The sequence below is a fragment of the Zingiber officinale genome, chromosome 2A, assembly GCF_018446385.1.
Source record: "Zingiber officinale cultivar Zhangliang chromosome 2A, Zo_v1.1, whole genome shotgun sequence".
Lineage (NCBI taxonomy): Eukaryota > Viridiplantae > Streptophyta > Magnoliopsida > Zingiberales > Zingiberaceae > Zingiber > Zingiber officinale.
The window spans coordinates 114,882,248-114,895,790 of NC_055988.1; the positions used below are offsets into that span (position 1 = coordinate 114,882,248).

The following is a 13,543-nucleotide window of genomic DNA, read 5'->3' on the forward strand; positions in this document are numbered from 1 at the left end:
TGACCTTCAAACTTTAATAAAATAACATCAAACATTAACATTCAACATCAACTTTAAATATCAGAATATTTAAGTGAGTTCATATCATTGAATATGACCCCTTTACCTCAAACTCTGTTCGTTTGGCCAAACGTTTACCTTAGTACTAGTTTGGTAGAGTTCGCAGGTATCCTCTAAGCCGGATTCCACAACCCCTTTTTCTTCTGATTTGGTAAGGATTCCGATATCCTCTAAGTCAGACTCCTTACCCGTCAAGTAGCCACAAACAATTCACATTACTTAAAAAACAGTTTTACTTTTCATGCATTGAAATCATTACGACAAGAAAAATTATAGTTTCCTTCCTTTTCTCAATGTTTTAAAACAAAATACTAGCAGCTCGTATTAAATGAATTAAAGGTGCTTAGACATAGAAAAAATTCAGAGATGCTGCCCGCCTTCCTCAATTGTTCAAAATAAAATACAAACTCTCTTCCATCCACCTCTAGACGTACCAATATAAGTTCAAACCTTCTCCCTCTCAATCTAGGACTTAAACCTTGACTCGAGACCCAGTTACTGGCGCCTCAAGCTGTTGACTCCGAACTGATCCAACTCCTCCCATCTCCAACTGCAACTTCTTCACCAAAATCTCTTCCTAGCCCCCGACTCAACCATCCGCTCAACCATCGACTCGACCATCAACTCGCGGTCACAACACTGGACCGAACCTCCCCCTCCAACGAACCGCTTGCATAGCCCCAACAACGGCCCACTCGTCTTGCTTAGCCCTCCATCCGATGCTGCCTTCCTCTCCTACTCCAGCCCTTATTCCTCGCCACAACCACACTTCCTCAGCCACTTAAACACCCCTACAATGTCCCTAGGGCAGCAACAACTCCCGATTATTTCCAGCATCAAATTTTCAATTCAAATTATCGTTCCAACGACCCTAAGGCAGCAGCAAGTTCACGAAATTCTAGTATCAAAATTTTCAAATAAAAAGTGCAAAAGTTCACCAAAATGTTGCAACGATTGAAAAATGTACTCGTTATCAATAAATCATGCATCAAGCATTAAAACATCCATATTATGATCCATATAGTGCAGAAATAAATGTTAGAAATCTTGCCTTAGCATTTTAACGTGTGAAAAATTGAGCGAGGCGTAGGGGAACGACAGGAGCTGATACAACCACGTTCTCCTTCAATTTCTCAAACTTTTGGGATGTTTTCTCGGGGGTTTCCTACGGATAAAGGTGGCGACACAAAAGTTGAAAAGCAAAAAAACCCTAGAATTCCTTCTCTCACCCTCCTTAAATACATGCTAAGTAATTATCTATTTGATGCAAATTGGGACCAGCCCGTTAATGCATTAGTTAAAATATTAATTATATAAATTACACAATCCGCATTTTATTTATTTATTTATTATTATTATTATTATTATTTTTGTATGCTACAAGCCAAAGTCTTCACCGGTGTCATATAATATTATATCTTTCGCACGCTAATAAATCATGGCTGTAGGCAAGCACTAGTTACCAAGCTCATGTGAGTGGTTAGCACTTAGCTATTCTGGTATAAAACAATGCTTATAGTTTTCACTTCTTAATTTTTCTTTCTTTATTTGAAATCATTATTATTTTATTTTAAATCTTTATGCTATAATTATTCTACTTTAGATTTATATATTATCATTTAGTTTGAATGACTAACTTAAATCAACTTTTTATATAGAGTATGCTAATTTAAATTGATAAACTCCATTTTAACATGTGCCAAAATGTGTTAATTTGTTCTCACAATATAATACTCATTGATACCATCAACCTATGAGAGATTACTCATGCAATTAGTATCCCATTTTGACTATGTTTCTTGGTACAACATGGCATGAGATTCCATTATGCTACTTCCCATCCCCTTCAGGTTTTATCCCTCAAAGGAAGTGTGACCTTTTATGTAAATTAAAAAAATTCATATATGATCTAAAGTAATTCCCTAGGGCATGATTTAGTAAATTTAGTTTTACTCTCCTATAGTTCAAGATGATAAGAAATGTCTTAGATAAATTAGTATTTGATCTCTTTTTTTATTTGGGATGTGTATTACATTTTTTTTTTTGATAAGTAAAAATGTATTATATCCAAGAAAAAGGTACAACCAGGTTGAGCAATCCCAATCAAGTTCATACACCAACATCCACCATCCCACATAATTGATGGCAAGCCATCATGCAACAACATCAACTGTCCCACGTAACTAGTGGACCCTCCCCTCAACCAGTATGTGATTTGTCAGAGAAGGCCCAAAAGCCTCCAAGGTCAATTAACCCAGCTTGTAAAGCAAGACCGTCAACAGCCCCGCAAGGGGAGAACAGCCCGCTCCTTGGTAGCCCAGCTCCTCTGGGCTATGTCCACAGCCCGGCCCAAGCAAATCCAGCAATGAAGATGACTGGGAGTCTAGCATCAGCCCAAGATCCAGGTAGAACAGAGTACTCATACCCGAAACAGGCAGCCCACTCCATTTCGTGAAAGCTTGATGAATATGCCTCCGTGTGCAGCCCGGTTTTGGAGGGAGAAATCTGAATGAGATTCAAATTTCCCTCCAATAGAGCCCTCATCCCCAGCCTACCTCGCTGTCTGGGTACGTACATCAGATCTCTGGTGACCCAACGGAGCTCCGACCTTCCAACAAGCAGCTCAAATCAGCGCCGGCGACACTGCCTAGGGCCTAGCGGTGGCCGACAGCTCCTTAACATATGTGGTCAACATCAGAACATGAGATAACTTTGAAGGATCATAAGGCTCAAAGCTTATCTTTATAACATTGTCAGACTTACTTATTTTAGGGACTAAGATATTTTCTTGTTATAGATGTAACCCTCTTACAAGGAGAGTTTTATATCTCCCAATAGAAATATACTGTTGATATACTAGAGTAGATTTGTATGTCTAGAGTTAAGACAATCAATACTCCCCTGGTTCCAATTTAATATCAGGAGAACCTTTAACTAATCTAGAATGGTACAGAAGATTAGGAGAGGAACTAAATTACTTCATAATTACAAGATAAGTTGTTCACAATAAGTATAATCAATCAGTTTCCTAAGGTAGCGTCATGATCATTTAGAGGTATATTGACAATTTTAGGGTACCAAAGATTGCTTTAGGGAAAGGACTTTCACTATACACTATTTCTCTTAGGGAAAATGCCCTGGGGAAAGTATGCATATCTGGGTGTTCAGTAAATTGAATTCCCCTAAGGGAATTTAAGAAAATGATGATTATTTATTTCCCTGGTGTTATTTTGACATTAATTTAACTAATGCTATCAATTGTCGTATGGTTAATTTTTACCTTTTAAATCGTTGGGTACACTAATATTGCATCCTTTTAGGTGGCAATTTGAATTTCTAGAAGAGAAACTAGATTATAATAAGATCAAATGCAAAGATGTAATATATGATTTTAACCCCCAACTCATGATTTAAAATCTTAGTGTGTCCGACAACACAATTAAAATGTATCATTCTAAATAAATTACCAAAACTTGATACTATTCAACACAATACAACAAATCTATCATGTGTTGTTGTGTCAATCAATATTATGTCATATTAACATTTGACACTCCTTGATACACTATAAAACGTATAGAGATGAACCAAAATAATTTTTGTTGTTTTTTATACCTTGTTCATACAATACAATTTTAAGAGTATATCATTTGAGCTGAGACATAAAGCCCCTAGTTAGGTATATTGATGTGTTCTTTGCTTATTCTTTTTCATCTTTGTATCCTTCCCCTCCAATTCTCCCGACACCATACGTCAAAATGTTGGCACGATATAGTAAGATTATTGTTTCAGTCAAAGGCTGGCACAGTTCAAGATTTTGAACCTTGCCCTAGCTATATGTGAACTTATATGTTAAACAACTGATGGCCTAGTTGGAATATGCTCCTAACTTTGTTGCCATTGTATTATGATAACCGAGCTACATGCGTAAACTCTAATCTAGTGTTCTACTAGGAGAAAAAAATAAAAAGATTGATTGTAATTCACTAGATAAAAGAATGATTAGTACATAGATATGTTCTTTTCATATTCTTTTTCATCTCCTTTCAACTTCCCCTCCAATTCTCCTAACACCATATGTTAAAACACTGACATGTTCCAGTCAAATTCAGCACAGTTTAAGATTTTGTACCTTGCCCTATCTATATATGAACTTATATAGGTTAAAGAACTAATGGCCTAGTTGGAATGTGCTCCTAAACTTTGTTGATCTTGTATTATGATAACCAAGATACATGCACATAACAATCTAGTGTTATATTAGAGGACTGTTATTTGAGATAAAAAGAATTCATACTCTTTATTGAAGAGTGAAACAAATTTATATACAAACTAGAAATCTATCTTAGGAAACTATAATTAGGCTAATTGACAATTAGTTTAATTGACAAATATATTAACTAATATATAGGATAATATAATAGCTAATATATAGGATAATATGATAACTAATATATACAGATAATACTCTCCCTCAAGTTGGAGCATAGATATTACTCATACTCAACTTGTTACAAAGATAATATCAACCCGAACCTCATTTAAAGCTTTTGTAAAAATGTCCCCTAGTTGTTCTCCAATCTTCACATATCTTGTAGAAATCAAGCTTCGTTAAATTTTCTCACGAATAAAATGACAATCAATTTTAATGTGCTTAGTTCACTTATGAAACACAAGATTCGATGCTATATGAAGAGCAGCTTGGTTATATTGAAATTTTAAGTCCTTCAGTTAAGAGTTGATATATCCACATTATCTCACACATACTATGCCATAGTCCTATTTTCTGACTTTGCAATGGATTGTGACACAATATTCTGGTTCTTATTCTTCTATGAGACTAAACTTCCTCCAACAAAGATACAATTGGAACTTGCCCAATCTGCATCTGAAAAATATTTAATATGAGTGTGCCCATGATATGCATATACGATACCCCGTCCGGGTGCTCTCTTCAAGTAAACAAAATTTGCTCTAACGTTGTCCAATGATGAACGGTTGGAGATGATATAAATTGACTAAATCAAATATGCACGGTAAGGTAGTACAATGAGGGCATGCATTTTGTTATCGCTTGAGTGTAGAGATCAGTTGAATACTTAGTGAGAGTGTAGGGATCACACTTAGTGAGAATATGCATTTTGAGCTCATAGTCATCATACATGTAGATAGGGTGCCGACAAGCCCACTGAGGATTAGAGAGATGGCATCCAACATTTGCATGGAGTTTTATGAGGTCTCTACCCACTATCCACACCAGACATTTTGGTATGCCACATAGGGTCTAGCGGTGATACACATTCTTTCTGTTACAAATTATATTGAACTGGAGCATTACTTTCGTTGGCACCTCATCAAGCTAAAGTATGGTCTCGGTAAAAAAAACCTTTACTAGTATTTGATTCAGAGTTGGTAGCGGTATAAGATGACATATGGAGGGGCCAGGATGCGACATCACAATACACTACCACAGTGGTTCGATACACTCGGATGCAGATGCTTTGGATACAGTGACACCTCTTCAGAGCCAGCTAGAGTGGATATGCAGATGGACTACTAGAGCAGAACGTGGATGGGATGTAGGACACCTCAAGGAGCATCGAGATGACATTGAGATGACGTGGATGGAGCTTTACTAGAGACTACCACATGTAGGGAGAGTGTAGTGTGAGTGAGGAGGAGCGCTGAGAGGGGAGCATACATCAGAGGGAGGTATGATGTGGAGGGGTGAGGATTGTATGTGGGAGAGATTGTGTGAGATGATAGTGATGTATAGGTGAATAGATCCACCTTAGAATGATGTATCTAGTTCGCAGCAAATGGCTCACGACAAAAACATTGTAAATCTGTTTATGACTGGGGCTTTGCCAAAAAGCCTATGAGGGTGAATAGATCCACTAGAAAGGTCTATCTAGTTCGCAGCAAACGGCTCACATTAAAGACATTCCAAATTCATTTATGGATGGAGCTTTGCTGAAAAGCCCAAGAGGGTGAATAGACCCACCAGACAGGTCTATTTAGTCCGCAACAAATGGCTCGCGGTAAAGATATGCCAAACCCCTTGATAGTTGGTCACTTGCTAAAAGTGACTCGGGAGGCTTAGGGATGAGGCATCGGAAGATCCTAGGCTCATAGACACAGGAGGAGGTTCAACAGAGATGATGCAGAGCCATAGGCGGCTCATGGACATGGGTGGAGATGGACATTGATGATGCTGAGCTATACGTGGTATGGATAGAGATGGGCTACATGACGGATGGTTTGTGTCACATGATGATGGACACCTCATCTTTAATGTCTCATATGGAGGGTGAGTAGACAACCGACACGCGATACGCAAAGAGAGATGGTATTCGAGTGAGTACATGTACACTACCGTGGTTTCCCTTCCAGATTTAACAGTCCGTCAGACATGACATAAGGGGCTTCATTGTTATTTTTATATAGTTGTGCACATTTTGATGATATATATTTACTCTTTTATAAAAAAAAACCTTCTCAATCAACTTTTGATATCTCTCAGGATGTTTAAATAGTTCTCATCTCTTGTGAGGTGCATGTTTTGAGTTATTGGAGCACTACAAGGCTTTGCCCCCAATTTTCTTGACTCAATTCATAGGTTGAGGATATATTTTTTCTAAGATTGAAATATATCTTTTTTTTACTCGAAACTTCAACACCCAAGAAATACTTTAGCACCCCAAGTCTTTCATTTGAAATTGAGTATGAATGAAAGATTTAAGAGATGAGATTCCCATATTATCACTTCAGTGATAACAATATCATCCACATACACAATAACAATATCACTTAATGAAGCATGCCATTCTGATCTATATATGATTGGAATAAATCAGACGTCTATTCCTTGGCATTACCACTTCGCAAAGTACGGATGGATGCATTGAATTGAGTTTGAATCTCAGCACAAAAGACACAAAATAGAGAAAATAATTTAGAATGATTTTTCATTAGATATAACCAAGTTACACGAAAATAATCATCTACAAAAGTAATAAAATACCTAAAATCAAGTTTAGACAAAATGGGACATGGACCCAAATATAAGAATGAACTAATTTAAAAGGAATAATAGCACGTTTATTTACTCTAGGACACAAACTAAGACATTGATGTTTTGCTGACATGACTCACAATTTAAGAAAGACATCTTACCATATTATGGACAAAGCTTTTTAGCAAAGGGAGAGATGGATGTTCCAACCTACAATGAACCTCATAAAGGAGAAGTGACAATCGAGCAAGCAAAAGAATTTGGGAACGGTGTGTTAAGAATGTAGAGACCTCCAGACTTATGTCCTTTACCAATAATCTTTTTCGTCAAAAGATCTCGAAATAAGCAATGATTAGAAAAAAATGAGAAGTAACCGTTAAGATTACAAGTTAGTTGACTAACAGAGAATAAATTAAAGGATAAATTAGGTAAATGTATAATAGAGGACAAAGGAAACAAAGGGGTAGGATTGATAGTGTCAGATCCACGAATATAAGATAGAGACCCATAAGCTAAGGTAACGGTAGGAGTGTTAGCTTTGGACTGAAAAGTAAAAAAGTGACTAGAATTACTTGTCATATGATCCGTGACACCATAACCCATTTGGAGGACGAGGAAAGAAGACATGCATTTTATTTACCTAAGTCATCAATAGCAGGGAGATGAAGACTTGAGTGATTCCTGATATTTTGAGAACTTAACAAATTCATCTGCAGAGATAAGGACGATTTATCAGAGGCATCATTAGTGGGTGTAATATGGGCCAAATGTTTTTGCTGATTTTTATACTGAAGCTTTCTACACTCAAATTTTGTATGACCTAGCTTATGACGGTACTTGCACATAATACCACCCGAATTTGGCGTTTGAGTTTCAAAGTCCTGTGAGCCACCTCCTTTGTTTCCACTGTGACTAGTTGATCTTCCTGACATATAATTAATATTGTGACTCACCAAAGCACCACTAAGCAGAATGGATGCATGCAGTACAGAGAACATAACTAAATACATCTTCTAAAGAGGAGACTGCAGAGCTATAGAGAACTTGTGACTTAGTAGACTTAAAGTTAGGAGATAGGCCAACAAGGAAGCTCATGATAGCCATTTGCTCTTGTTGGCGTTGTTGAACCTTCACATCAGGACTAAAGGGCAACAACATATTAAACTCCTTATATGTCTTCTTGAATGCCATAAAATAATTAATCAGAGGTTGATCTTATTTTTCCACATGTTAAAATACTTTGCAAACCTCATACATGCGGGAGATATTCTCTTTTCCAGAGTACAGAAATTCCAAGTAATCGTTAGTTCTTTAACAAATTCATAGTGATTGATCAAACCAATTACCTCACTATCAATACAGTTTCGAATATGAAGGAACAACTGAGAATCCTCTCTAAGCCATGTCTACTTCAAATCATCTTAGGGAGGGTTATTAGTCAAATGACTATCTTTGTCAATACTTCGTACATAAAGACGAACAGTCTTACTCCAATCCAAACAATTCGAACAATTTAGCTTATAGTCTGTGATTTTAGACATCACAGACACTGAATCCGTCACAATAGAAGACTTATTTTCAGCCATAAAACTTTATCCTAAAGAAAGTCAAATAAGAGAAGAATCCGAAGGAAGATCCAAACCAACAAGTACAGACAAACCCACACGCACTTAGGTGCTGCTCGTGTTGAGGAAAGTAGGGCGACAGGTTCAGGCTAGTGGTAAGGATCGTTGGCGGCCTAGATTGGGCGGTGCCAATGATGCTTCTGATGACTCGTATTGGGAGAGCAACAACGACTGGTGCAACGACGAAGGAAAGAGTGCCGACGAGGAGGTCGTGGCTGGCTAATGGAGGCGTGTGGACGATGGTGAGGCAGTGACGCGCTGCGGAGATGAAAGTACGTGAGTGGTAGAAGAGGCGGAGATGGAACCCTAATTTTGAATCCTTAATTTCGAAGTTGCTCTGATACCATGTTGTTTGAGATAAAAATAATTCATACTCTTTATTGAAAAGTGAGACATATTTATATATAAACTAGGAATTTATCTTAGGAAACTATAATTAGGCTAATTGTTAATTAGCCTAATTGACATATATATTAACTAATATATACATGGTAACTAATATATAGGATAATATGGTAACTAATTTATAGGATAATATGATGACTAATATATATAGATAACAAGGACAAAGTACAAAATATGATTAGTAGTTTACTAGAGAAAAGGTACAATCAAAGAAAATTGTAACATTGTTTGTCAGCTCTTAAAACATAGTGGATTTGTTAATTGGGTCCTAAGATTGAATATGTTTATAACATGTTTGGTTTTCATAATATCTGAGATAGTTTGAAGGAAAGTGTAAAGAATCAAATTGTAAATATCATGTAATACAAGTTTAAAAAAAGGATTAAAATATTGTTTTGAGCTTGAGTTTTAGTAGTTGGCTGGAATGAGATAGTGTTGATGTTGTGGAAGTACCCCGATCAATGGTTTCGATAGTGAATGGGGCGAAGAAAGGAGATGAAGGAGAATAGGATGCGGTAGCTATACACTTTGAGGAGTTATTTGGTGGCCTCTTCCTTGGTTGACGAAATATGTTCAAGAGTTTGGCTTCTAAAACTATTCACAAGTTGAAGAAAACGTTCATTGAATTCATCTAGTCCTAACAGAGTTGTTTATGAGTTGAAGAAAACCCTCGTTGAAGAAAAATAGGACGAGGTAGTTATACACTTGGAGGAGTTATTTGGTGGTTTCTTCCTTGATGAAACATGTTCAAGAGTTTAGCTTTTGAAGATATTCACAAGTTTGAAGAAAACATTCCCTGACCAAGTCATCGTGGAGTTTAAATAAGCTCCTTCACTTATTCACGAGTTGTGTAGAGAGCTATTCTGAGTTATCATAACTTGGTCCTTTGATGGGAAAAAAATTTATTTAAGTTTGTTTCTATAATCTTCTTCCATGCTACTAGTTTATTTTTAAAAAATAAGATGGACAATTAGATATTAAATTGAATTAGAATAAAAAAAAAAAACTAAGAAATAACAAAGAATATCTTAATTCAACTTGTGCATATTGAAGTGTCGACTATTAGCATGATTTAATACTCATTGGCAAGATTCAGACAACGATTCTAGATATAAATGACTATTAATTTTGGGTAATTTACCAAAATTGATATGCTTTACTCTGCCGCTTGGCACCACACATAGTTTTAAACCATGGAATAAAATATCATTTAATATTGATGTATAATAAAGATAGAGTAGACAACAAATTTTCCACATAATAGTATTTAAATATGAAAAGATAAGATATAATAAATATTCTAGTTATTTGTTTGTTTAAGCTGAAAAATTAGGTTATTAAGAAAAATAAATTCAACGATTAGACACTACTATAACTATTGTAGTATGTGCCCGATAGTTTGTTAAGTGTAATTAGATCCCCATTTCTTGATGCAAGTTCTTTATATGCTTATAATGTATCGAATAATTGAATTTGGAATATTAAATGTCTCGAGTCGATACAGACAATCCTTTAAATACTTCATTAGGTTTACTACAAGTCTACAATGTTTACTTGTATTTCTTTTTTTTCTTCCCAAATTAGGCGTATCCTTTGTTAGACATTCTTAAATACAATCACCCTTCTTTACTGTATTTCAATTTTTAGGCTGATGAGATGCTTTTGTGCAGCCCACATGCTATCACAATTATTTTCTCATGCCCCAAGTATGCAAGTGCGACTATTAAAGCTGATCTTATTTTTGAAGACTATGGTAATGTCCATCACTGCCATTAAGTTCATTAGTCTGTGATACAAAACTGTCTACTTTCTGTAAAGTCCTATACACTGCATTGTAGTTGGTCTCGATGTTCACAAGAAGCTGATAGTTACCAATGGAGTTGATAATACTAAGTCTAAAGATAGTGAAGATGCTACATCTTCTTCCTCACTTCCAAAGGAAATTTATGTCGTAAATCCTGATCCAGAAAGAAGATCAAGAATCATCTGTAAAGAAACTGACAATGCAAATAAGATTCAATCATCTATGTACGTGGCTTTTCCATCTTACATTTTAGAATCATTCAACGTCAGTTAGTAGTATTTATAAATATAATATGTAGCCATCTATAGATCATTGTTTTTCCCTTTTGCTACCATTGTTTTTAACTGAGCACAGGTCTTCCGCTTGTCTCTAACTCTGCAGGCCCAGCTTTGATCTTTTGGAGTATGAAACTGTTACAGGTATGCATATGATGGCAGCAACATGGCTTCCAAAACTTATCTGCTGTCTTTTCCTTTGTAGCTTCCAGGAATTGGTCAACTGCATAATTTCTTTTGTTGACATTTAACTGAGCAATTGCATTTTTAGATATCTCAACTCCTGAACCTCAACAAACTGAGTGCAAAACAAACTCAAAAGAAATGATATTTGATCACATCCGCAAGAAATCGAAAACCTTTCCAATTAGCTTGACATCGACTATGATGGACTATTCTCATCAACCTTTGCTTCTGAGAATAGCAGAAACACCCAAGAACCTAGCTTATCAGAGGGATGGAGATTATTTAGGCAACATAATCGTCATAGATTCTGAACCTACAGACGCCTTCAAGAAAGTAAGCTCTTCAACAGAGCCAACAGAGCCAACAGAGCCAGTGAAGGCAAGTATAGCTTGCTATCCCTCACTTCTGAAAAGAGGAAACTCATCTGAAATGGGAGGTTTTGAGATTGAAACCCATTCAGATGTAATCCTCATAGATTCTGAGCCTATTGAAGACTTCAAGAAAATGAGCAGCCCAAGCAGTTTCCTAACAGAGAGAGAAAAAATTCCAATCAAGAGCACTCGTATTTCCAGCAGTGTACTAAAGTCAGAGGTATATGAGGAATTTCCTACGAATTATCTTCAATCTGGCTGCAAGAAGCCTTCCTGGAGTGATTCCCTGAAACAAGTCCAGAGTATTGGCTGCAAAATATCACTCTTCGATGAATTGAACTCAACTTCAGATAGGACAGAATTTTCACAACATTCCTTGTCTAGTGTGCTCGGTAACCAGAGCGATGAATCTTTCCTTGGATTTAAGAGTGTTTTTTCCTTTCTTTAATTTGGTAAAGTTCTATAATAGAAACAGCTCGTTGCCAATCTTGTTCCCTGTAATTTGTAGATTTCCACGCCGATTTACACTAGTTCTTAGTCCAGATTTGCATGGTCGGAAAAGCAACCCTTTCTGTACATCACTATGTCGTCTTCACATTTGACGTTGTGAACTCATGCTTCTTGTATTTCTGAGGAATTACATTCAAGTTCAATGGATTTCTGTTTTTTTTTTTTAATTGAAAGTGTCATATATTGTTTATTCATAGTTTATTCTATTAGCAAAATAAGCTTTAAACGAAACTATTCAAAACTAGAAATTCATTTTGATGTGCAAAATGTTCCTTAGAGTTGTTGTTACTCTACCTCTAATTTATAATTGGAATTAATTTAGGATTTCATAGTTCTATTATAAAATTGACTTCTAAAGTAAATGTTCATGGAGTTTATTTTATTTGCATAATGTCTTCTAATATCAAATAAAAACATCGACGAGGAGCAAATAGGAGTTTTTTAAAATTATTTTATTTTATTATTTAACTCTGATACGCCAATTGGAAATCATAAAACATTTACATATTTTGCAAAAGGTTTTATTGGTTTAAAATAAATTGAGATATTTTTTTAATATCTAACATATTTTTATTTTAAATTTATTTTAATATTAATAAATTATATCAAAATTTAATATCTATAGTTTGTATCAACAGCTGTTAAAAAAATAATGATATTATGCCATATTAGTAGTGTATATGTTGATGTTTATGTGGATTATAATTTTTTCATCCTCAAACCCATCAACTCTATAAAATCTAATAATTGGCATCCTGGTATGTATTATGCTGAATTGGTAGTTTTATGCAAATGCAGGTAGCTCTCTAACAGCACGCTCACTTGTAAAATTATATAATTATCCTTTTATCCTCCAGTATTATTCTCATTATTATCATGTCATATATTTTCTCTCTTTTTTTTTTCCATCTAAATTTTAAACTAGTTGAGCGTATTATAACAATTATGAAATCGTATTTGCTACATATTTATAGCAACTACGAAATCATAATTGTTTCACAGTTATTACAACTACAAAATGATTTGTTTTTAAGACAAATTATTCAGAGTCTCCAAAAGATTTTAAATAATATTTTTAAGTTTAAAATTGGGCCATTTTGGATTTCATGTCGTAACTAATTGTAGATCTTTGAATGATCTTTGATTTGATATATTTTACGTCCCGTGATTCAACCCGAGTCAAAAGTTATGATTTATCAAAGTTTAGAATTTAATATTCATATTTAGCAGATATAAAACCGTAGCCGCTACACAATTTTAACAGCTATGGTTTCATAACTATTATAAATGAG

The 13,543-nt window shown here is 35.3% G+C and overlaps 1 protein-coding gene across 1 annotated transcript in view; it reads left to right on the top strand.

The window, feature by feature from the left end:
• The window catches only part of LOC122041977 (ATP-dependent DNA helicase MER3 homolog), a 99,287-nt gene extending 86,896 nt beyond the window's left edge, over positions 1–12,391 (top strand). The window contains exons 24-27 of the mRNA XM_042601878.1: positions 10,776–10,858; positions 10,944–11,133; positions 11,291–11,328; positions 11,456–12,391. Coding sequence (XP_042457812.1) covers positions 10,776–10,858; positions 10,944–11,133; positions 11,291–11,328; positions 11,456–12,189 — 1,045 coding nt within the window. The 3' untranslated portion in view covers positions 12,190–12,391. The remainder of the gene's footprint in view (positions 1–10,775; positions 10,859–10,943; positions 11,134–11,290; positions 11,329–11,455) is intronic.
• Positions 12,392–13,543: the final 1,152 nt, after the last annotated feature.